The 24,639-nt window shown below is 41.7% G+C and overlaps 1 protein-coding gene and 1 non-coding gene across 2 annotated transcripts; one reads left to right on the top strand and one right to left on the bottom strand.

The window, feature by feature from the left end:
• Positions 1 to 7,818: 7,818 nt before the first annotated feature.
• On the bottom strand, positions 7,819 to 23,355 carry B4GAT1 (beta-1,4-glucuronyltransferase 1). Its single transcript, XM_069207949.1, has 2 exons — positions 21,481 to 23,355; positions 7,819 to 9,629 (listed from the first exon to the last, which is right to left on the bottom strand). The coding sequence occupies exons 1-2, from the start codon at positions 22,621 to 22,623 to the stop codon at positions 9,438 to 9,440; spliced, it is 1,335 nt and encodes a 444-aa protein (XP_069064050.1). The 5' UTR covers positions 22,624 to 23,355; the 3' UTR covers positions 7,819 to 9,437.
• A 461-nt stretch (positions 23,356 to 23,816) lies between these two features.
• On the top strand, positions 23,817 to 23,898 carry TRNAS-GCU (transfer RNA serine (anticodon GCU)). The gene has a single exon. It is a non-coding gene; the product is annotated as a tRNA-Ser (tRNA).
• The last annotated feature ends 741 nt before the right edge of the window (positions 23,899 to 24,639 follow it).

Below are 24,639 nucleotides of genomic sequence, written 5' to 3' on the forward strand. Positions count from 1 at the left end.
CGAAGTAGCTCGATCCATCACTACAAAACGCACTGCTGAACAGATGCACCGGGAAGCCCGATGCTGCAATCATAGCGGATCCATAGGATTGCACACGTAACCTATATCAGAAGCAGCTTGGCAGCCAGCTCAGTGAAGACGTCGAATCAGCCAGAATGCTGCGTCCACAATAGTAGGGGCAAGGTGGCTGTTTTGAATGGTGCAATGGACTCGTTTTGTGTTAAAAAAAAAAAAAAAAAGAATTTTGTTTATGTGTTGTCTCTTTGTGCCCACCACCACCACCGGAGGATGCAGGCGAATCTCTTGGTGTATTTTGAAGGCTATGTTTCCATATTGACTATTTGGCCAGGCAGGTAGCTTAACCGCCACCCTCCTCCCCCCCCCCCCCCCCCCCCAACCAAACCACCCAGCTCTCTATATCAGATAATTTGGGTGGTCTATTTGTATATTCGGAAGACCAGACCTCCAATGAAGAGTGGGCCAGGCGGTATGCCATGGATGAGCCTAGTAGGATGTCCATCATACACTCTTGCACATTGTAGACACTGCCTAAACAAAGTATTTGCATCGCAAATGTGCTCAGTAAGTAAGGGGCAGCACAAGTGACATCATGTCTGACGTACTGAAACTATGTGATGCAGTAGCTGGTTGTAGTCATGAGCACGAGGCATTACGTCTGGCCAGTGAGAGACCTGCAGTGCTGTGGCCTCCACTGAGATACTGGCAGTGCATCAACCAGGTTTTAATGGCTCCGCAGGGCTGACAATCCCTCGCAAAGGATGGCTCTGCAACAACCTTGGTGCAGACAGTGCTGAAGGGTGGCTGTCCGGGACAAAGAGGCCAGGAATATGGCAGCTGTGGAAGAGTTCACAGACTTTGAAGCATAATTTGCAGACTTAGAACATGGTTTGTGAATGTTTGGAACTTAAAAAGAAAGATGTTTGCTAACTTTTGTGTGTGCAGATATCAGTTGACATGCGTACTAGACACTTACTTTAACCCTTATATCTCCAAAACCGCTGCATGGATTTTTCTCATACCTAAAAAAGGTGTCAAATAACCAAAAGACCAGCATTCCATAAAAATGGTAACTATCCGTTTTGAAGATTCACAAGTATGGGAAGAAAAAAATTCCTGTGGAGTCAATTTCTGTAAGCAGTCTAGGCACAAATTTAAGACCACACCAATACCAAACACCTCATGCATGACTATCAATCAAGCTTCAGATCATGATGCAGCACGGAATCAGCTGGCTTACAAACCAAAGTCGACATCTTTCTGACCGTGGCTAAAGATGAACCCTGTCTGGACCTCTCAGCTGCCTTCGACACCATCTACTGCCCTACTCTCATTAGAACCCCAAAGGGATGTTGAGAACCTACCTAAAGCTTAACCCCACCAAAACAAAAATCCTGCTATTCACCAAGCAGAAGAAACAACTAGTCAAACCTTGCCCAATGACATGAACCTGTATGGATTCAACCACTATCTCTCACCAACTGCCATGTCCCACTGATTCACCAAAAAGCCAATCTCACTCTTATGGAAAAATATCACCAACTAATCCAATACAGCCTGATACAAGCTCTCCCTCCCTAGAAAAGTGAAGCAATGTCTTAAAGAAAGCAAACTAAGATGCTGTTCAAGCCCACATATTCTCACGTCTAAATGTGAGTAATGCTCTGCTCCATGGCCTCCCATATTCCTCACTGGCTTTCCTTTAATGGTATCCTTCGTTCTGTAGTATGCCTTATTATGTGCCTAAAGTTATAGGCCTACACCATCCCCATAACAAATCCAACTCATTTGGCTCCCATAGATGGCCTGCACCACCCTTTAAACCAGCTACATTATCTACAAAGCCATCATGACCAGCCCACTTGCCTACCTGGCTGTCAAGCACATCACCTCCGCTAGTCAAAACATACCAGCACCCAGGGCATCATAAGACAAATAAAAAAAACTGTAATTCTCCATTTGTGCACCTATCCCACTAGGAGTGCCCTAAACAGCGTCAATTTAGGAAAGAGCTGAAGAATCACTTCTTTAAAGAATATAACATAGTTATGCAGTATCGGTCCACGAATCAACTGGCTCTTCTATCACATATTGATTGTCTTTACTTTTGACCCTGTTTAGCACTCCACTGCCGCTTGGCTAGGTTTGCACTATATAAATACCATGTACCTACATACATACATTTGTGACTGAAATCAAGTTTGGGATCCCCCTTTCAGCCATATGACTGATCTGCCCCAAATGTGAGTATACGCTTACAAGTCCCCCCCTGCATTTTGTTTTCCTGACTTTGATGCAGATACGTCAAAGGGAGGCAAAATTACTGGTGATTTAGTATCAGATTTCCAATGGAGTGTGGTGTCAACCTTAGCAACAAATGTATTAACAAACACTGATTTACACATGTATTAGAAACTCTTTGTTTCCATACGTTTGCTGAACTGCTCAGTGTTCTTCCTCCATGGACCCTGCGCATTCCAGTGGGCCCGCTCCCATAGGATATGTGTGGGAAATAAATATCTCCCACCGCTATCCACGTTCCATTTCCAATATCTGTTTAGCAATTCTTGTGTTCATTCCTAAAAAAAAAATGTCCCTTGCAGGTTTCTTCAGTAACCTTCGGATATAGAGTTATCAATAGCTATTTCATAAATATGGATATGACTCTGCATATAACAGTATATTTTATGAAACAGCAATTACATTTTGAGGCAAAGTGTAAGGCAGCAGTAAGCCTGGTATTGGTTAGCAGAAGCTTGCAGCAGGATTAGTGGCAGAGTCTCAGTACATCCGATTTGAATGTTGCCATTTCCAAACTGAAAGACCATAAAACATTCATAGAATGATCCAGGCTAAGGGAAGGAACATCCGCTGTGATTTTGCCTGCTACACCTATGTCCGGAACATTTGACCCATCTCTTTCTACAAGTTCAATGTTTTACTACAAGTTGAGCCCTGTGACACAAAATTCACTGGACCACTTAGATGTGTATTGTGGTTAATGAGAGATAGATGAAAATGGTAGAAACATTTACAAAGGATTAATGCCCTGAAAAGACTTACTCGATACACACATGTATTTCAATCAATATTCTTATTTGGGCAATTGCAGACTGCAGGACAACCATCTTATGACTATTCCAGCTTTTTCCATGAGACGTGAATGCTGAAAAAACATCTTTGTGCTCTATCTGCATCATAAAAACAATCCTTGAGATCTACACTGTGCAAAACACAAGACCGTGCACTTCTCCTAAAATACCTCTCTCTTTCGAGGTGGTGCACTTGCTGACAACAAGAGATCTGTCATTTCTTGTAAACCCGAAACAAGCGAATAAAGCGAGGCTGGAGTTAATGTGTTTTTACTAGATTACGAATCCCAGTGGTGTAACTGGAAGGTTATAAAAAGAAAAGTATTACAAAACATAATTTGTTTCAGAACACTTTATTAGGGCACAGCTCTAAAGTCCAAGAACTCCAAGTTTGAGCATCTGGTACCTGTTCTAGCCATGTCAAGCTGTGTTTTAGGATTAGTCCTGCCCTCATCCCCAACAGTAGCAATTCTCTAGTACTGCTGCTTAAACTCTCCATTGGGAATCGGGGAGACTTGTCAATACTGTGTTGGAGTATCACTTTTTTTTTTTACTAGCAGAAAAAGAACCGACCATTTTTAAAGTCGAAAGTTAGATTTCATGTCTAGTCTTGTGAAACAATGTATTTCATTAATTGCATTTGAAAAACAAGCTAATTCATGGTCAAATTACCAGAATTGGAGTACAGTCCAGGTGCGAATTATGCATGCCCACAAGCCCTATGGGTGGTGGTCTACATTTACTGATACAATCCCTAAATTCCGGAGGAGCAAACTAGTTCTTCAATTTTTAAGTCAAATAAAAAAGTCTTCAAGACTAGAGCAGTATTACAGTGCGAGCTAGAAATGGGGTAATTCAGCATTTATTGCAACAGCAAAGTTAATGTTCCCAACATATTTCTCCTATTAGCTGGCTACTACAGACATGAGCTCAAAACGTTGCAAGCCAACTCAGACATTCTTACAGATTAAACTAATTTTCCACAAGTATATTTGCTGTCAGTTGGCGGCTGCGGTCAGTGATGCACAGTATCACCAGCAGCAAGGGCAACTAAATTTACATAGTTCTACAGATTTAGTATTTCCCTGCAGATTTATACCTTTGATCCTCTAGCCATATAATCAACCTTCGACTGTATGATCTGCAGATTAAAAACAAAAATAACAATTTAATTGTGATGTCAAAACTTCAAAATATACTAAAAACCTTCTCCATGTGTGCTACACAACTCCTGACACCATTTAAAAGTCAACGTTTGCCTGTTGATGTCTTAACAGCTGCATTCGTGGATTTAAGAAGTGAACATTTTGCCCAGGCGGTGTTATAATACTCAACTGATCGACTGACAGAACTGTATTTGTTTTTCAGAAAGAACAAGGAATACTACACACTTAAATATTATCAAAACAGGCTCAAAATAATTATACTTTCGCATGAAAATATTTATATCAGTGTTCTTAAAGCAGCAATGTTTATTCCCATGAGGGCACTCCAGTGTAAAAGAAAACCAATCAGTTTGCATTTCTTTTTAAGTTTGAAGCCTTGAATCATAAAGCATCTGTTTACTGATACAATAGCTGTGTCAAGGAGCTCTGTAGTGTAAACATAAACTAAACCTGAAACCGAAGACAAGTCTTGAAACATTTTTGGTGCAATTGATGTGTAACATAATTTATAGCAGTAAAATATTATTATGACAAAGGCTGTGTTTTGTGCAAATTGTGCATTCTTTGTAGTACCTAAAATGTTTTTTTGTTTCAGTCAGTGCCCACAAATTTCAGAGATCTCCTTACCCATCAGTCTACAGAAAACATTTGACTCTGGGTACTTGCTACCCATTTTTCAGACCAACCCACTTTGAAAGATCTCTTGTTGAAGTTTTTTTTCCACAAACTGAAGCTAAAATTGGTGCACTGAATATCAGCATGACTGATCTATGACTTTTCCTTCAGCAAATCCGAATTGGCTGTAAAGCAAGCTCCAGGGCGAGGGAGGATGTTGGTAATAGAGGAATGGATCCGTTTGCCTTAGTTTTTAATACTTATTTGTGATGCATTACCAGCATTCCCAGATATGGGCAAAGATTGTACTGGGAATGATACTGGACACGTGTGTGAATGAAAAATTCAAAATTTCAGGTTATATCGAGCTGATGGTAGCACCTAGCATTCAGGGGAAATCTTGAAACTGGTTCAAATTTAACAGGTTTGTAAAACATGCACAGAATATGCATGCTGGCATGGAAAGCATTCCTGAAGTGGAATCAGAGTCAGGAGTAAATAATTGATTTGGTTGGTTAATTCACCCAGAGTGAAAATCGGGTCGACTTTCATATTTCAGAGTTTCTAAGAACTACAAAGAGCCCATTCTTGCACTCAAGCCATATATTTAAGGCACAGGCCAGCATTACTTCAAAACAGGCCTCATGTTAACGATGCAAGGTGGCTGATCTATCAAGCCCCAATGCTGAATTTGGGCCTGAATTCAGAACCCAGTGCAAGCAGGAGCTTGCATGGAGATCAGAACTCCAAAGTGTGAGCTGATTATTACACCTTCACTTTTTACCCAGAAATAATTCAGTAGGTTAAATCTGGTGAAATGTATCAGGGGGGGAAGGTAAAACATTGATTATGGTGTGATAAGCAATGAATCTGCATGCTGTGCTTCATTTTACCACCCAAAACATGGAATAGGACGGTGAGGTATTTCCCACACCCAGCAAATACTTCATCCCTGGGTAATTGTATTGACGAGGTGCTCTAAATCACACTTCCTATCCTATGATGATCCACTCAGAAACGGAGCCTTAGCTGCATATTCAAATTTGTTCTCGAGTCTGCTGACTGCAATCTTCTTTGTCTGAACGCTTTTGTTACTTAGCTAAAATATTCCATGCCAAAATTTTGGATTGTGGTTTGCCAGTCGTTCTCAGCCTTCTACAAGTTGCTTTTAGCATTTCTTCTTGCAGGGGCTTGCTATCCTTGTTTCATTCTAGCACTCTTTTCAGTACGTTTCCGTGCTAAGTTTTCCGCAGCTAGGTTGCTCTAATTCTTTTATTTTCATGGCTGGTTTTGGGGGCATTCAGAACTGCTCATTTTGCTGCTTTTACATGATGTTTGAGCAAAATCCTTTGATTCTCTAACACATCATTCTTGGCCCTTTGTGAGGTCTGGTCTTTTCCGGTAACATTTTCCAATGTTTATCTGCTGATTTTATGTGTATTTCCAAGAGTTTTTTAAACATCTTTCTACGATAACACTTCTGATTGGCTGCCTAAGGTTATTTAGTACTTTGTGTTTTTCTTGAAGAACGATCCAGTGACAGACGTTTCCTTTCACTTATTTTTGCACCTCTTACTGCATTTGCTTGTTCGGAGTGTTCGTTGTTTAAAGCATTGTCTGTCCGGTCAAGTAATTGTAACAACGTTTTATTTTCAATTGTTTTTCAATAGTTCGATGTAAGCGTTATAAATAAAATGAGTCCATGTGAATAAAGTCTGGCATACACTCTTCAATATCAGTCTTCTACGTTACCTATACTTCAAAGTTTTGACCACACAAGGGGGTGCCAGTGAAACACCATAATATAAACTTTACTAATGGGTGTTCTCCTTGTACTACATATTTTAACTGATGTCGAACATTGTTCTTGCCTAATAGTTGCTGTGCCTGGTTTCTTTTTTTTGTCTTCCAACTGGATCATGACATACACCTCAATCCAAGCTTGTAAACTGAATTTTGTTCTTGGCACCCACCAATCTTAAGCCATTTGTGCAACAACCAATTTAGCTAATTTCCTCTTTCAAAAACAGTGCTATAGTTATTTATCCGCAAACCATGTTGGTTCCCGCTTCATTTACTATCAGTTGCCCAATGATCTCCTCCCTGAGTATTCCAGAAGTAATTATCTTTCAAGTTACTATGAACTGTTTAGTTACTTCTACAATTTCTGCTCAGTTTCCCCGAGTCGCCATGCTTACAACCTAGTCCTAGTTTGTCTGCCTTCTATTTTTCCTTAATTTCCCATCAGTGGCAGGCATCTTAATCTCCGTGGACTAAGTGTGGTGTCATCTTTTGATTGTTAGATCCACTTTGACTGTCGCGTTGCTTCCAGTGAATACCTACTCAAGCCACTGTGCTCAGGTCTGTTGCAGTGTAACTAGCTGTCCACATCTGCCAGCACTTTCTTGTCTGCATGGTATTGCTTGCATCCTAGTCTTTGATGGGACTGTTCTGCACTCTCCCCTCTATATTGCTGTGAATGCAGCATTAAACAATAATCAGGGTGTCCCTGTACATGTCACATTACAAAACAATATTGCTCCTATTTAGCAGCCTTAGTTTCCCCCAGCTGTAAGTTATGCTTGTCCTATAATAGAGATACATTATGTGGTTAGTTGTTTAAATTATTTCATGTTTCATTACAGCAAAATATTGACAAGTTCACTCACTTTCCCAGCAGAAAAACCCTACATTCTAATGCACACTTTGTAAGGGGCACAATAAGAAAACTCCCATTTACAAAAAGGGTGAAAGAAAGACGTATTCAATTAAAAGCATACAAGAATAAATACAGTCCAGGTTTACATAATGTGTAAGCACAACAATTACCCAGCACACCACCCTTGACAACAGTTGACGATTATATACAGGGAGAATTTGAGGATTGATTTGCAAAATATCCAAATCTTTTTTGGTAAGCACTCAACTGGATCTGTTTTTAAAAAACTAAGAAGAAAGTTGCAAAATGCACATATAAGAAAAGAAAAGGGCAAGACTCATACTTATTGCATTCAGTAAAAGTGGATATAAAGGCAAATAAAAGGAAACTGTTAGATTCAGAGTGTTTAGCCGACTTTTAGTCTGTGCACCCCTGGAGTGCTCAACTCTGATGTCCAAATGCAGATGTAACCTGACAACTGTGCCATGGGAATGGGAGTTGGGGACAGCAAAGGAGAAAACTGAATCTCACCACGAAAAACGTGCTCACTCCCCAAAAAAAGAAATATTGTTTGAATATTCGGACACTCCTCAGCAGCAAGTCTTCTACCTGACGTTTCAACCTTCTCAGAAGTAGTCCTACCTGGGCACATGATAAAAGTAAGATTGAGTGATAGGTGGAAATCTACAGTGACAAAAGCTTTAGGGCAGAAAACTTGGCAGAGCACACATGATGGTTAAACACACACAATAGGCCACTAAACCCAGTTTGGTGCATAATGGAATACCCTGATCCAAAAGAGAGATTCTTCCCATTTATCACTTACACACAAAAATATAACCCAATATCGTTGTACTACGAGAGAGACAAGATTCCTGGCTGGTGTGAGAGTATATCTATGACAAAGGATGTGGAACCTAACTAACCTACAATGTATTCTACAACTGGATTGGTTTATGGAAATGTACACTTGTGATGATGCTGTTTATTTGGATGGTGGGGTTTTAGAACTGTGTGCATAACTTCTTTATATGCAACAGTGTTAAATGCTAACCATGTCACTTGCTCACAGATAAGGTACTTGCATCAGGTATAAGACATCAGTTGCTCTGCATCAAGTTCATTCTGTGATGATGACCCACGTTGTTAGTCGAGAGAGCATTAAAAAGGGTACCACCTGGATTGAAGGAGCTATGTACTACCATCCTCACATCTATTATATAAGCAAACTATCCAAATCAGGTATCTGGTGTAACATCACTTCGCTATAATTCAATAACACCTCCTGCCATCACAGACATCAGATCCAATTCAGTTTCTGAACTGCACAAGAGTCGTTTCTTGGAGAATGAGGAAAGTGTCAGTCAAAAGAAACAGGATGTAAATAGGCTCAGGCAGCAAAATAAATAAATAAACAAAAACGCTTGTAAAACCGTTGCAAATCATTTCAGACAATTTGTTCAACCTGAATTCTAGTCCAAGACAAGAAACAAAAGCAGGCATGACCAAAAGGGGGTAAAATAACACTGTGGCTAAGACCTAGTACACCGACTGCTTTCTAGAAATTACAGTGCTAAAACAAAACTCTGGTCACCCGGTGGATGAAGGCTGTGTACATCCCGGAACTCAAGTCCAAAAGCTCGCACAGGCTCCTCCATCGCTGTACTGCTTCTTTCCACTGAACTCCATCTCCAAATCCAGTGCAATGTCGAGGGCCACCTGCCCCACACAAAACCGAAAACCAAATGACGAGGAAAATCGTTTTGAATCCTGTCTTTTGGGTGCCGAGGGGACATCGCAGATTGTGGCATTTCTCAAAACCTGCACCTGGTGTCCGGTCCCCAAAGGAGGGGGGGCGCTTGGCTAGCACCGCCTGGTGTGGTGCTCTCAGCAGCGCAGCCCTGATGAGGGGTACTTGGTTTTTAGCTCCTGCTTGAACTGCCGGAAAAGGACTTTGTTGTGCTGGTTCTCTGCATCCTTCTTTGCATGGAAGTCACCAGAGACCTTAAATCCCTTGTGCACTAGAAAGGCGTTATTAATCACTAGGAACGTGTAGCCCGCCACATGCAGCTCACAGGCCTGGAGGAAGAAAGGCAAGCACACCGTGGTAAGTCTCAACACAGAATGTTTAATATGTACAGAAACAAGCACAATGTTTAGGGTTTGAGCACTTTAAACGCACTAAAAACACTGTCAAACTCATCAAAACACAATTAAAAAGGAAAAGACCTAAATTACCAAACGTTTTTTTTACCAGAACAATTAAGAGTATGAATTACTCATGTACTACTGCCATCTGAGCAAGGTTCAGCATCACTGAACAGAGTAAAGAAATGTACTCCCGTATAAGCAACTGCCATTCCAGAGACTTCTTGGAGAAAATGGGGTAGGGATATCATTGGCCCTTTTGCACAGTGAGAGAAAAGTTTTTACTGGTTTCAAAAACTCCGTCTGTTTTATCCATTTAACTTAAATTTCAAATCTGCCAATTGCCAAATCTGCCACATCTATATTTTGCTGCTCTTGTAAGAACAGATATTCTTCTAGACTGGTTCACAACCTAAATCCAAAAGACAATTAATTTCTTACTGCTTTGATAATGTTCTGAATGCTCCTAATTATTTTTCTATTTTCTCTTGTCCTTGATTACAATATTACTGTGGTAACTGATGAACACATCCTTTTGGTAAGGTACCTAAACGTATCTCTGACACTCTCTAGCCCAACTTAAAATGCTTTTTTTCTGAAGTTGAATGCTAATTTCAATGCTACTCATTTCTTACCTATTGCAGCCAAGGTCAGAGTGCGGCATTAATTGTTGTGATGGAGTGTATGCTTTTATTGGCAGAGGATGCGAGCTCCTAGAGTAAGAAGGTTGCACATATTAGTACAGATGTGTATGTAGGTATATAGGTATTAATATAGTGCAAATCTTACCTGTGGCAAAAGACCTCTGCACAAGGCTAGCAGTTGAAATTATGATCCAGGTCCATTTAGAGTTGAGGGGAGGGAGTCTGCGATAAAGGGCCTTTCTAAGATATTGTGATGAGGTGGTTGAGGAGGTGAATCTTCAGATCATTTTTTAAATGGATGTGTACTGGGCAGTTCTGATGGTCATGACCATGTTCCAGATCATGGGTGTGTAGTTGGAGAAGACACATTTCCTGTTTTGTTTTTCTTTATTCCATTTCTTTGTCTCCAGTCCTGATTGATGTGCTGTGCTCTGTTGAGAAAGGTTAGTTTATCTACTAGATACGCATGGGTGCCATTCAATGCAGCTTTGTAGATTCATCTGGTTTTGAAGAGGATGCTGGCATGCAAGGAGAGCTAGCATTGTTCTAGCAGGATCAAAGTGATTTGGTGAGTTTCTTTAGACCTCTGCTGAAGCATGCTATGGCCCAAATAAATGCCATTCAGAAGGATCACTGTGGAAGCTGTGGAGTAGAGTGTTATCTCCATTCAGATGTAAGAATGTAATACCTTAGGTGGTCGTTTTATGTCTCTTTAATTAGGGAACAGTTTCTCTTTTTAAGGGGGGGGACATGGCAATGTGCAGTCTAGGAATCATGACTATGTGTTTCTTGAGGGATAAGATGGTGTTGAGGGCAAATCCATATGACTTAACATTGGTTAACTGCAGGGGATTGAAACAGTCCATGTTGATACAGATTAGCTAGGTTTGGACTAGTTGTGTTTGTTATTTTTGGAAAACAGGAGCAATGCTTGTTTGTGGGGTTGAGTTTAAGATAGGGGCTGGATAACCAAGTCTAAATGCGGAGGGTGAGGTGCCTGAGTCACTGAATGTCAAGCGTTGAGAAGATTGTTTTGTAGATTTGTGTGTTCTCTCAATCTAGTGAATTTTGATGTTGCTGTCAGTGAGCGGGGTTCAAGGAGTAGCCATGTAGAGATAGAAGACCGTGTGTGATAAGGTGGGGTATCCTCTGGTATTCTACATGTGATTGAAAGTTTCTGGAATCTTAAGTTGCTCAACTGGATGAGGTGATGGTGAATACATAGGTAGAGGGAGAACCAGTGAAGGAGATTGGTAGTGAATCCCAATCAAATGGTCAACCTCTAAATGAGGAAACAGTGGTCTACATTGTCAAAAGCACCAGCATAGTCCAGATGCATTACATTAGGTGGATGTGGCCATTCTTGACTGTGGTCAAGATGGCACTTGTATGGTGGCTCTTTCAGTACTTGACTGATAGCTATGAAAAAAGATGACTGATCTTACTGTGTTGCGCATAATTTACTTTTTGATGACCTTTCTCAGGTAAATGGGTGAAAGGATATTAGGAGACTAGGTCATTAGGTTCCGTGGTTTGTGTCTTCACAAGTGTGAGGCTATGGTAGTCTTGAGGGTTCCAGGAAGATGGTGAATGAGGCATGGAGGATGTTCAAGCAGGGGACAGAAAGCGAGATCATTGACTTCATGGAAAGTGGCTTTGAGGGAGATGAGGATCTTGTTGAGATCCATGAACTAGAAGATTTTAAAGAATGACCAATGCAGGAAGATGAACAGGAGTCGTAGGTGGTGGGAAGGATATAGACTCTGGTGCTGCAAATATGTTGTTGATTTTTCAGTATTTTTGTCTGAAGAAGTTTACAGTGTTGCCCTTGTCAATTAAGTCATGAAGTGGTGGGTCCTGGAGTGGGCTGATTAACCTTCTTGACCATCAAACATGTGGCTTTTGCTGTTGTGATGAGTTGCCCGGGTGTTCTTCAAAGATCTTTTAGTAGTGCAAGATCATCAGAAGAATCTGCTTTTCTTCTATTTCTTTTTGTGAATGATGTGCTTGTTTTCGGTTAGGTTTTTGGGGTACAAGGGTGCAGAAGGTTTTGGTCTGCACATTTGTATTTTTATTGGGACATGGATGCATATGTGGGTTTTACAGAAACATGCTCAAGTTATTGTTTTTGGGAGAAATGTAATTAACTAAAGGGGACGAGAATTAGATTCAGGTTGAAGCATGACAATGGAGAGGTCCTTGAATAAGCAAAGGTTTTGTTGCTCTCTCTCCATTTGACCTTGTTGTATTGGTTGAACATGAAGTAAGGCGATGGGTTTGTGCAGTGTTTGGTCAAGTACAAGGGTATCGGTGGTTTGCAATGGCACTAGGAAAGATTCAAATACTGACCTCTCTAACCACCAATAGGTGAAGACTGTGCCTCAATTAAATCTTTCATTGTTATAGTGCATAAAATATTGATAATGCCTTTGGTTTGCAATGGCACTAGGAAAGATTCAAATACTGACCTCTCTAACCACCAATAGGTGAAGACTGTGCCTCAATTAAATCTTTGTTATAGTACATAAAGTATTGATAATGCCTTTGGTTTGCAATGGCACTAGGAAAGATTCAAATACTGACCTCTCTAACCACCCATAGGCGAGGACTGTGCCTCAATTTAATCTGTCATTGTTATAATACATAAACTAATGATCATGCCTTTGTCGATATTTTTACACATTCTTAAACAAGAGGAAAGCAGAATGTTACCAGTAAATAAGTTTCACTGTGCCTTGCAGTGTTCGCTTTAATAAATGCATCTATAAATCTACAATACAAAAGTTGCACTCTTGTAAACACAAACTTTTCTTCTTCCACTTGCACTAGTACAATCATGAAAGTTGTATCTACTACAACAGCGCACATTAAAAACAAGCATTGGTAATGCCAATAGGTGTGGCTTATTTTTTAGGTTCTATTTTGTAACTGTTAGTTCTGATGAAAAAGTGTTGAAAAAGAAGGGTTGTGAGTTATATTTGTATATAGTTATAGAATATATTAGACCTGTAATAGATACCTTTTTGTACTGGTCAGTTATGCATAGTAAGTGTGTATGTGTGGTAGTCAGGTACAGTAAGTTACGCTGTTAGGGAGGTACTGTAGATACATTAGATACACAAGTTAGGTATGGTAAGTAATATAGCTATGGTAATCTGGTATGATAGGTCTTTGATAGTTACTATAGGTGGGAACGTTACACTTGATATAGTAAGTAGGGTATTTTAGGTAGGCTAGGTATGGTAAGCATGACAGTTGTTGTAGTTAGGTTAGGGTTGACTGTTGGATAATGTAGGTGGATTAGGAATGGTAGATTCGCTGTGGTATGTTAGGTATGGTAGACAGATATGTTTGGTATGGGAGACATGATATTACAGGTATGTCAGGCATGCAGTTATTAGAGGTAGAAATAGTGGTAAATTAGTTATAGAATTTAAGCATGGTACATAGATAAGATACAGTAGGTGGGCAGATCTCAGTTATTTGCTCTTGCCCAATACATAAACACTTCTAAAACTTTTGATATAGAAACTAAAAAAACGTAAGTGTGATTTTGAGACTAATAAAAGGATTAGCATGATGTTAATCTATCCTATGCCAGTGCCTGTGCCAAGTGCTCCTACTTACAAAGTTAGCATCCCTGCCAACCTGAATCATTTTCAGCAATACACCAATAACCAAAAGTTCCTATATAATGAGAAGTCTCCACATTTTCACCATAATAAACATATAATATAACGGGTGGGGGGGCATTTTACACAGTTTGTCATAGGTATTGATCAGTGTTCCAGATACAACACATCACATACAGAACCATAAAAACAAAAGCATAACACAATTTCTACTATGACATGCCCCAAATCATGGTAAACTGAAATAGAGTTATATCACAAATGATACATAATTATCATTCAATTAATTGAACACCATATGGCTCTCAAGTATTAACTTGTTTAACTCCTTATTTACATTTGTGACAACCTCCTCTTGACCGTTCACAAATGAGCCTCACAGCACTGAGACGGCCCTCATCGCCACCATGGATGACATATGCCTTATAACTTACAAGGGAGATATGGCAGCTTTCATCCTACTGGCACTCCCAGCAGCTTTGGACACGGTCTTTCACCCCATCCTCATCCAGACACTACGCGAGGCTGACTTACAGGGCTCCACCTTGAAATGGATCCACTCCTTCCTGACCGGATGATCTCAAACGGTCAGCCTCAACACTTTCCAGTTTGACGCTACCAAGCTATGTGGAGTCCCTGAGCCACACCCTCTTCAACATCTACATGGCCCCAATCACCAACCTCATCTGCTCCTACGGCCACAGCATCTTCTCCCATGTAGATCACATGCAACTGATCCTCACCTTCTCAGAAGACACACCTGCCACACAATCCACTTCGTCATGGGCATGTGCAACATAGCAGACTGGATGAAAAGGAGCTGCCTCAATCTCAATGGGACAAAATCAAAGTGTTACTGTTTGTCAAACAACAACATTGGGCCAGAACCCATCCCTGCCAATTCCACCAGGAACTAGGCGAGATGCAAATCTCCATGTCCAACCATGTCTGCACAGTAGCAGAAAGGTGCTTCCAAACCCTCAAGATGCTGAGGAAAATATTTAAATAGCTCCCACTGGGCAAATGCAGGACAATAACCCAGGCCCTCCTCATCGGTAGACTAGATGATGGCAACACCCTCTAAGTAGGCTTCTCCACCAATCTCACTAACTGACTCCAAGTACTTTATAACACAGCCGTCAGACTCTCATTCAACCCTCACATATGAGCTCAAATCTCCAAACACCTCAGAGGTCTACACTACTTCTGCATCTAAAAATGCACTACCTTCAAATTCCTCACCCCCACCTTTAAGGCATCTTCACAACCTAGGCCCAGCCTACCTCTACAACCACATAGGCTTTCACATCCCTGGATAGAGCCCCACTTTTGGTGGCAAGTCCGGTGGGAGAGTTAGGTAAAACAGGGAGGAGTGACCACTCTTGCTAGGACCAATCCTAAGGTGTCCAGAGCTGATGTGATCCCCTCCTTGCAGAATCCTCCATCTTGGTTTGGAGGACAGGGATGAATAGGATTAGGAGTGTGCCCCCCACCCAAGGGAGTGGGCACAGGAAAGGTGTAGCCATCCTCAGCCATTGGCAACTGCCCCGTAACATCCCCCTAAATTTAGGATTTGAGGGCTCCCCTGAACCTAGCTAACCAGATTCCTGGCAACCTCAAGACAAGAAAGAAAGACTGCTAAGCCGACCCCCAGGAGTAAAGACGTCATACGACAACTGACTTGGCCCCATCACTACAGGCCTGCCTGCAGCTTCAAGGACTCTGTTACCAAAAGGAGACACATCCAGCAGGACCATCGACCTCTCCAAACCCCCAGAGGACTGCCTACCAACCAGAGGACCAAGAACTCAAGAGAACAGCAGCCCTGTCCACAAGAAACTACAAAATGGACTCTAGAACCTCCCTTGATCCGCGAGTGCTGCCCACTCTACCCCCAGCACCCACGGCCTGAGTTCAGGGGGCCCACAGTCCAGAGCAGGTCCCTAGGCGATTCGGACCTTGTCCACCCTGGGTTGACCCCTCCTGGCCAACACGATGTCGCCTGCAGCCTAAATCCAGAGGACCCCCCTAACCACGAGAGAACTAGACAAAGATTCCTGACGCCTAAAGGTACCCCTGCACCTGCAGCCCCCTGGCCTTCAGGAATCCGACCACTGGTCCAGCAACGTTCAGCAGGCGGCCCTGTTCCATATCTAGCCTGTGGTTTCCCGGGACTGACTCCAAGACCCAACCTGCAGCAACTTTGTGACCCCCGGAGTCCCCCGATTGAAAAGCATTGAGAGCCCAATGCTGTGTTTGCACCCTTCACCCAGCTGCCCCTGAGGGTGTGTGTTTGGTGCTGACCTGTGGCTCCCCGGTGCTTATCTAAACCCTCAAGGTCTTCCCTCTGAGGTCACAGGTACTTACCTGCTAGCGGATCTGTTTCCGAGTGACCCCAGTCTCTATAGGATCCCATTTTAAATCCAACACCAACTTTAACCTCTGCACTCGGCCAGCCCCATGTTGCTGGTGGTCTATGTTTGGGGTCACCTCGAACCTTGACCAGTGGACATCCTAACCCCCATAAACTGGAACTGTGAGTACTTATGCTAACTGCACTAATACTTCCACCCTCAGCCCCAGGACTGTGTTAAAAATTGCACTGTCAACTTTTTAAAGTGAAAAGTGTTACTTGCCTGTAAACCATTTTCTTTGCCAAATCTAAACAAAGTGCTGTTGATACATATGTTGGATACTTACTTGCAAATGTTCTTACCTGCAACAAGATCCTATTGGTTCTAGAAATAAAGTGACAAAATCGATTTTTCCAGTACAAATACATTAGCCTGGAGTTAGTAATTGAGTGTGTGCTTCATTTATTGACTGTGTGTGTACCACAAATGCTTTGCAGGGATGTGGAATTCCTATTGCCCGACGCCCGGGACATCTGGTTTGGGGTCAAGGGCAACATGTTTTTATGTTTACTTTGTCCTTGGGACAAGTAGGCCCAACCCCCTGCAGCACAAACCCTTTGGCTGCCTGTTTACAGAGAGTGGAACTCTCTGCAGTTGACAAATGTGTTTCCAAAAGATAATGCTGTTCCAACTTGTATTTATGGTTCATTATTTGAAAGCCTTCATTATTAGGGTGAGTGCTGTAAATAAATGTTTTAAGGTCACACTTCACTACTGACGTTGGTTCCAGTACAAAAAAAAAAAAAAAAAAACGTGTACACACATGTTTGAAAAGTTTAGACTAAGAGGCTAAGAATAATTCTCCCAGAATGCTCTCTGGTTTTATGCAAATGAAGTGTCATTTAATAAAATGTGTTGATGCATGCTAGTATTTCCCAAAAATATTTCTAATGGAAAATCAGTGTAACCATTTTCAACACGATTATGGGAAGCATGAAAATAAACAAACACTGACAAAGCCAACTGATCTGACATATTTTTATAAGTCTTTTAGTTTCATCAATGCGTGTCTTGTTTTGACATGGCTTTTGTAATACTTTATTGTTGTGGGAGCTACCAGGCCCTCAACATTGTAACAAACACTGGCAAAATCCCCCCCAAAAGGTTTTTGAACTCTAAAAGCACACGTTGCCACCAGTGGCATAACAAAGGCCCCGCAGCCGCCCTCCAGGGGGCCCCTTCAGCACAGCACCTGCCCTGAGTGAGTCTGGAGAGGGGGCTCCTCCATGTTCTTTGCAAAGGGGCACCCTCCAGTTTTGTTACGTCACTGATTGCCACTGTAGTTCCCGACACTGAACAAAACTACTTTGTGTGGCAATATGCTCCTTGTGGAAGAGCAGAATACGATCACTCACAGTAAAGCCAGCCGAAAGAGAGAGAAATAGAAGTTTAATAAAAACAAAATGTCTTTTTTAACACCAGACCTAATTAGGGACCAAGACCCACATGTAGGTAGCTTTTTGCATGTCGCAAACAGCGACTTTCGCTGTTTGCGACGTGCAAAAAGCACACTGCGATGCACAAGCCCAGTTTTGCGATTCAGTAACCTGGTTACCGAATCACAAAACGGGTTTGCGACTCGCAATTAGTAAGGGGTGTTCCCTTCCTAATTGCGACTAGCAAGGGAAATGTAGGATTGTTTCGTGACCGCGAACGCGGGCGCAAACCAATCGCAGTTTGCACCCATTTCAAATGGGTGCTAACACTTTTGCAAAAGGGAAGGGATCCCCTTGGGACCCCTTCCCCATTGTGAATGTCCCTGCAAACATTTTCTCAGAGCAGGCAGTGGTCCTGCGGACCACTGCCTGCTCGGAAAAAATGAAACGAAAACGTTTAATTTTTCATTTTTGTTATGCATCTCGTTTTCCTTTAAGGAAAACGGGCTGCATTACAAAAAAAAAAAAAAACTGCTTTATTGAAAAGCAGTCACAGACATGGTGGTCTGCTGTCTCCAGCAGGCCACCATTCGCTAAGGGGTCGCAAATTGTGACCCACCTCATGATTATTCATGAGGTGGGCATTTGCGAAGCCCTTGCGAATCACAGATGGTGTCAAGGACACCATCCTACATTCGGATTTGCGACTCGCAATTTGCAGGTCACAAATCTGAACCTACCTACATGTGGCCCCAAATTCTTAAAGAAAGTCACAAAAGTGCACCCATGGTATATGTCGTACCCCTGTAAAATATTTGTGAACTGTATTTTAGCATGGGTGAATACGATGTGTAGATTTGCTCATGTGAAAATCTATTGAGCATTTGCAAGTTCATTTTCCCTCCAGCCACTTTCTTCCCAACCCTGGAAGAAGTTCTAATTCTGCCATTGTCAGGAGTAAATGTCCAACCTTTCTTATTATGGGAAAATATTAGAGAGAAGCTGGTAAAAATCTTTAAAACATGCAGGTTAGTAGGTTTGCAGACTTAAAGGCATTCCAGCCCTGGAACTATTGCTTTCTGCTTCCTCCAGCCCAAGTATGCAGATCTGCAGAAAGGTGGCAAAATAAGGAAATTGCTACAGTAGGGATTGAAACTGCAAGTATTCAAGCCCTACTATGGTAGTAGCCCTGGCATAATCAGAGAGGCTATTAATTGCGGCCATAATTTGTCGCCACACTACATGGCACCAAAGGGACAAGTAGATCTTTTTACAGGACAAGTAGATTTGAGAAGCAACCTGTCCCCTGGACAAGTAGATATTTTAATAAATTCCACACCCCTGCTTTGCACTACCCTCTGATAAGCCTAACTGCTCAACCACACTACCACAAAAGAGAGCATTAGTATTATCTACTTTAGCCTCTGCTAAGAGTCTGGGAAACCCGTGGACTCTGTGCACACTATATCTCATTTTGATATAGCATATGCAGAGCCAGCTTCCTACAAACAGCCAACACGTTTTGCAGTTAAAATGTAAATGAACCCAATCAAAATGAATGAACCATTTACCCAAAGCCAAATTCTTTAAGGACGTTTTCCATGATAAAATATTGAAATCTGAATTAGAAAATATTTGGAAGGAACCAGCGCTTTTGATATTAAGGAGGATGGCAGGGATGTAGTAAGTGCACTGTGTGCTGACAAGTATAGATGTGAAATAGATGAAAGTAGGTCCCTAAATTTGAACAGTAGAGGTATACAAATCAACCGCCCAAAAGTGGGGTAAAAAGGCTATGCTGTAGGGGAGGGACACATAGAAGAAGAGGAAGGTGAAAAATTGAATAAGAAGCAAACAAATGAGAGTGACAAACCCAACCAATGGTAATCAAGCAATAGGCAGGCTCTAAGCCCAATGAAAGTTTGTTTAGTAAACCCACCATAGGTCTTTTGCAATGAGACAGATTGCGCTGGTATGGTAGGCGAGACTAATAAAACACCTTTTGAGTTCTTATTTTAGAAATAGGTCAATATTTACAATCTCATAATTTCCACAATATGTTGATATTGGTCTGAACATTTAAATTGTTGTGAGCTTTCTAATTTAAACTAAGTTTATTGCATTCCATAAAAATAATTTTGCAGAAAAAATATTACAATTTCAGTAGCATTTTCTTCAATTTCCTTCAAACATTGTGGTTACTTGCTGTACTCTAAAACTCTCCGTTTATAAGCCTACTGAGGACTTATAATAACCTAGTATTCAATCAACGTTCATTGCACTATCTTCGACCCTACTAAAGAACTCGTCCAATTCCGTTTTCATCTCAGCCTAAGTTCACAATTGATTAATGCTACTTTGGACTCGAGCATTTGCTGCTCCTGCATGTTGATGATTCATGCTTATCTGCAGATCTCTTTTTTTAAATTATCTCTACAGAATTCCTTTCCATTCACCTCAGACATCTTATGACAAATAACATGTACCAGAATGCGTTATGGAAAGATATTGCATTTGCTAAAAAAAGGATAATGTTGTCAAAATGCATTAAATACAAAACCTTCTTGAAATTACATTATGAAACAGAAATTCTCCTGAAATATAGATTCTTTCTTTCTCTTTTTTCAGCAGAAGCCTATAACTCGGCAAACAAAAATACATATTATAACTTATTTGAATATTGGATACATATTAGAACGAATTAGAAAATTAATTGTGAAAGCACTAAATCCACAAAATGATAGGTAAAGATAGAGGAATGTACTTATTTATTTTTTGCTGTTATCGTAAGGATATCATCTCTGTTCAGATTAAGAAAGGATTGAGTGATCAGCCTAAAATACTAGATGTTTTGTATTTTATTACCCACTAAGGGCCAGATGTATCAAAGGGTTTTACCCATTCTGTGTCAATGGGAAAATGCTTTGGCACATATGGCCATAAATCACCACTAAATATTTGGCGCCTGATTTACTAAAGGGTTATGCCTGTTTTTGTATCTAGTGAGAAATGAGTTGATATACGAGGACACATATCCCAAATTCTTTTAGGTAGCAAAGAACAAGTAGAATTCATTTGATATCACAGGCTGGAGGTTAATAGGTGAAAAAACTGCAAGACACTGGTACATGCTACAGCTTCCAAATTGCCCTAAAGCTTGGTCCCCCATTGCATCCTGAACACTGGTAAGGAATATATGTGTCCAATTAGAAAAGGAATGTGTTGTTTTGGGGTCTCAGGAGCCACAGGTGTTTATAAAGACTGGAAAACGAGAAAACAGTCTAATACTGTAGAAGGCACTTAGAACAGGTAAGAAAAAGATTGAGGCGTCTGGAGATTCTCGCTTAGACAAGGAAGGTTACCTAGCTAAAACACAGTGTCCTGTATGAAAAATGTCTTTGTAAATTAGTCAAGATTAAGCAAGAACTAATACCACAATTATTAGTCTGTTATGAGACATCACAATGTAGCTTTCACATACATCTTGTTTCTAGAAGATAACATTTTGCATTCAACTGAAAGCATCACAAACAGTATTCCTTGGCTTACTAGCATTGAGAGATGGTAGCTCTCGTACCTCCAAGAGAACTATAGTCTGTACTTCAGTCCAAATATTTCATGCTACAGTTGCTTTTACTAAATAAAAAAGCAAAGGAGAGCACATAAACAGGGTTCAGGAGAACACCTTATCATGCTGTTGAATCTAAGGCACTTACCTGGCTGATGCGGTTGAACCCGTACTGCTTGAAGCGTTCATCATAGGGTGGCACAGAACTGGTACTGATGTAGAAGGGTTCCCAAGGGTCTCTCCACTCCACCTCATATGCCACCTGCAACTCATTCCCAGTGGGGAGGTTAAGCCACTTGGAGTAGTTGGTAGGAGCTTGGCAACGAGGGCAGAGCTCCTCATAAAATGGCCGTATTTCCCCCACCTGGTAGAGCTGCAGTAGTTCTGCCTTGGCACCTGGGATCCTACGGGTATGTCTGATCTCAAAGGCAGGGACCACATAGACAGTGTGTTCAGCTTCAGGTGTGCTGGGTTGCCCAGCCACCAGTGAGAGGAAGGCTAGTCGCAGCCCCTCACTGGGCAGCATGTCCATATCAATGACCAGCACATAGCGGCTACCAGCTGCACCCCGGGCTAGATTCCGCAGCAGGTTATTAGGGTAGGATGCGTTAGCCCCCATATCATAGTTGCGTAGCTTGGTCCCTGTGTCAGCCAACTTCCTAAACACATCATTACAGGATTTCAAACGTGCAAACTCACTGCGGTCCTCCAGTTCTGGAAAGATGGCCAAGTTGCCAGAATGACACGCAAGGTGGAAAGAGACCATTTCCCTTACTGGAGCACATAGAGTGGCCAGGACGTAGATCATCATGGTAGCAAAGCGCACCTCTTCTGGGCCAGGAGCAAACAATGCTACAGAAACTGGGCCTCTCCAACGAGCCAGAAGATCTCTCAAGTTGTGCAAGTTGTTCAAAGTAGTATGAGTAGCCAAGACCAAATCTTCCTTGGGTGGCAGCGGGGCTACTGCTGCCCATAGTCCCATCGCCGGCCCGTCTTCAATCACTGCTTCCTCACCAGCCTTCACCAGATCTTTATAGAGCCGATACTGACCACTGGAGTCCAGAATGCCGCCGCTGGCCAACGACAACTTGAGCCGGCTCTTCTTTTCTTGGTCCCAATGGTGTTGGGGAGGTTCAGCTTTCCTGGCCTCAAAGAGTTCCAGAAAACGGAATTTCTGCTGCCTGCCATGCAGTCCGGAGAGAAGGGACAGATAGATGAGTTGCAGAACAGCTACAAGTAGCAGGGCAGCCAGAACTACCTTAAAGAATGAGCATTTCATAGGCAGCTGCATTGCTTTACCACAACCTTCTAAGAGTTACTAGGATCACACGGTTTCACCTGCCTCTGCCCACGGGATCACAATGCACCTGCCCGCCGGGTAGTACAGCATTAACTGTCCATGTCCTCGGGCTACTGTACATTTAGCTTACTTGATTAACGGAATAACACGAGCCCCACATACTGCAACCATACATCACATTATTTGGAGGATCGTGCTGCGGCTCTTTGTTATCATGGGCATAAATATGAAAAATGCCTACTGAAATCTACAGCTGCGAATAAATCCTCAGTACCTTAACTGAGTACTCCATAACACTGAACGTGTATTTGAAGCCCTAGCCTCTGCTCTGGCAGTTTTTATCTACTAGTGTGTCCTGCATCCCATTTCTGCAGCAGACAGTCTCGTCCCCTGCACACTAGTTCTGCAAACTCGCAAATATTCCTCACAGTAAAATGTTCTGCTGGAGTAGAACCTCTTTATGCACCGTAATGGCAAGGCTTGCAATAATGGACCCCTCCCCACACCCTAGTTGCCCTTTTCTAAAACAAAACTCCTCCCTGAAGCCTGCAAACCTTCCTGCACATCACCCTTCGATATGCTCCTGCATCACAGCACACAAACGACAGCTTTCCTACTGACCTCAATGCAAAAGACCAGGCTCTGTAACATGGACATAAAAGAAAGATCGGGGCATTCTATTTGGAAGTAACACAGTTGGTCAGCGAGGCGGCCACCTTGAAAGGTACGGATAACGATTTGTATTCTTACTCCTCGACCACCACCCACCAAGTCGTAAGCCGGATTTGAATACATGGTTCTTCTTTGAGACCGTAAAATGCAAGTTAGAACGTTGATTCGCATTCCACTGATTTTTAAATATATGTTTTTCAGTAATCCATAATGCATAAACCACACGAAGAGCATTAATCGCGGCCATTTTAGAATGGGGTGTTTCCTGGTATTCAGGCGAATGTCTGTTTTTTAAAGGTAATCCTTAAATGTTAACGAACTATGTCTACAGAAGTGCTTTCGATAACTTGTTTTCAATACGCAACTGTTTTTCATTACATTCGCTGTGTTTGGAGCATGGCACTCTCTCATGGCAGTCCTTCGTTGATATTGTCCCCTTTTTATATCTATACCCACACCATGCACCTTTCCTATGAGATATATCATAGGCGGCGAACGGTCGCATTTAGGAGGACGAGGTGGCCGAGTGGTTAAGGCGATGGACTGCTAATCCATTGTGCTCTGCACGCGTGGGTTCGAATCCCATCCTCGTCGTGGAACTTTTATGTTTTCAAGTCTATATTATTTTAAAATATTTGTCTATTGCTAGTCTGAATGCTAAGCAATGAACACTATATTACATGACCAGTCATTTTGTATGTTTTTTGTGTACTGAAAAAAGGCAAAGTTAAGCAGTGGCACAAATACCTGCAGCACCCTTATTAATAGTGTTGGGTTCCCTTGCTGAACATCTTGAAGTACTCGTGTTCAGTAACTTGCAAAGTTGCACGAACCCACAAACTAACAGAGAGAGCAGAGCAAAAGCTGAGCAAAAGGCCTAGCTGGGTTGTAAAAGCCCGTGCAGGAACCGAGCTTTGAAAATGTTTGTTAAGGAAACATCATATAAAAATGTGATAGAGACTTCAAAAATAAATAAATAAATAAATATATATATATATAGATATATATCCCTCTAACATGTAGAAGCATTTCAATTTAGCACATCAGATTATATCACTGCATTTATTGAACGTGACAGTTATCAAACATGAATGTTAAAAATATTTACACCACCACTGCCCCTAGACCGATGCTTGTGTTGCACACACCCTGAACTAATGTATTTCGAGGTGCTCTCACGACAATAAGGAAGAAGTAAGCACAGTGAAATAAAAATTTGCCTAAAATCACACTATTTCTTTTTAATTTTAATGGTCCTCATTCACCCTAGGCCTTATGTAAACCTCCTTTTCTTTTCAACCAGAACGCAGGAAGTTTTCCTCGGCCAGGGGTTGC

Source organism: Pleurodeles waltl, chromosome 9 (genome assembly GCF_031143425.1).
Source record: "Pleurodeles waltl isolate 20211129_DDA chromosome 9, aPleWal1.hap1.20221129, whole genome shotgun sequence".
Classification (NCBI taxonomy): Eukaryota; Metazoa; Chordata; class Amphibia; order Caudata; family Salamandridae; genus Pleurodeles; species Pleurodeles waltl.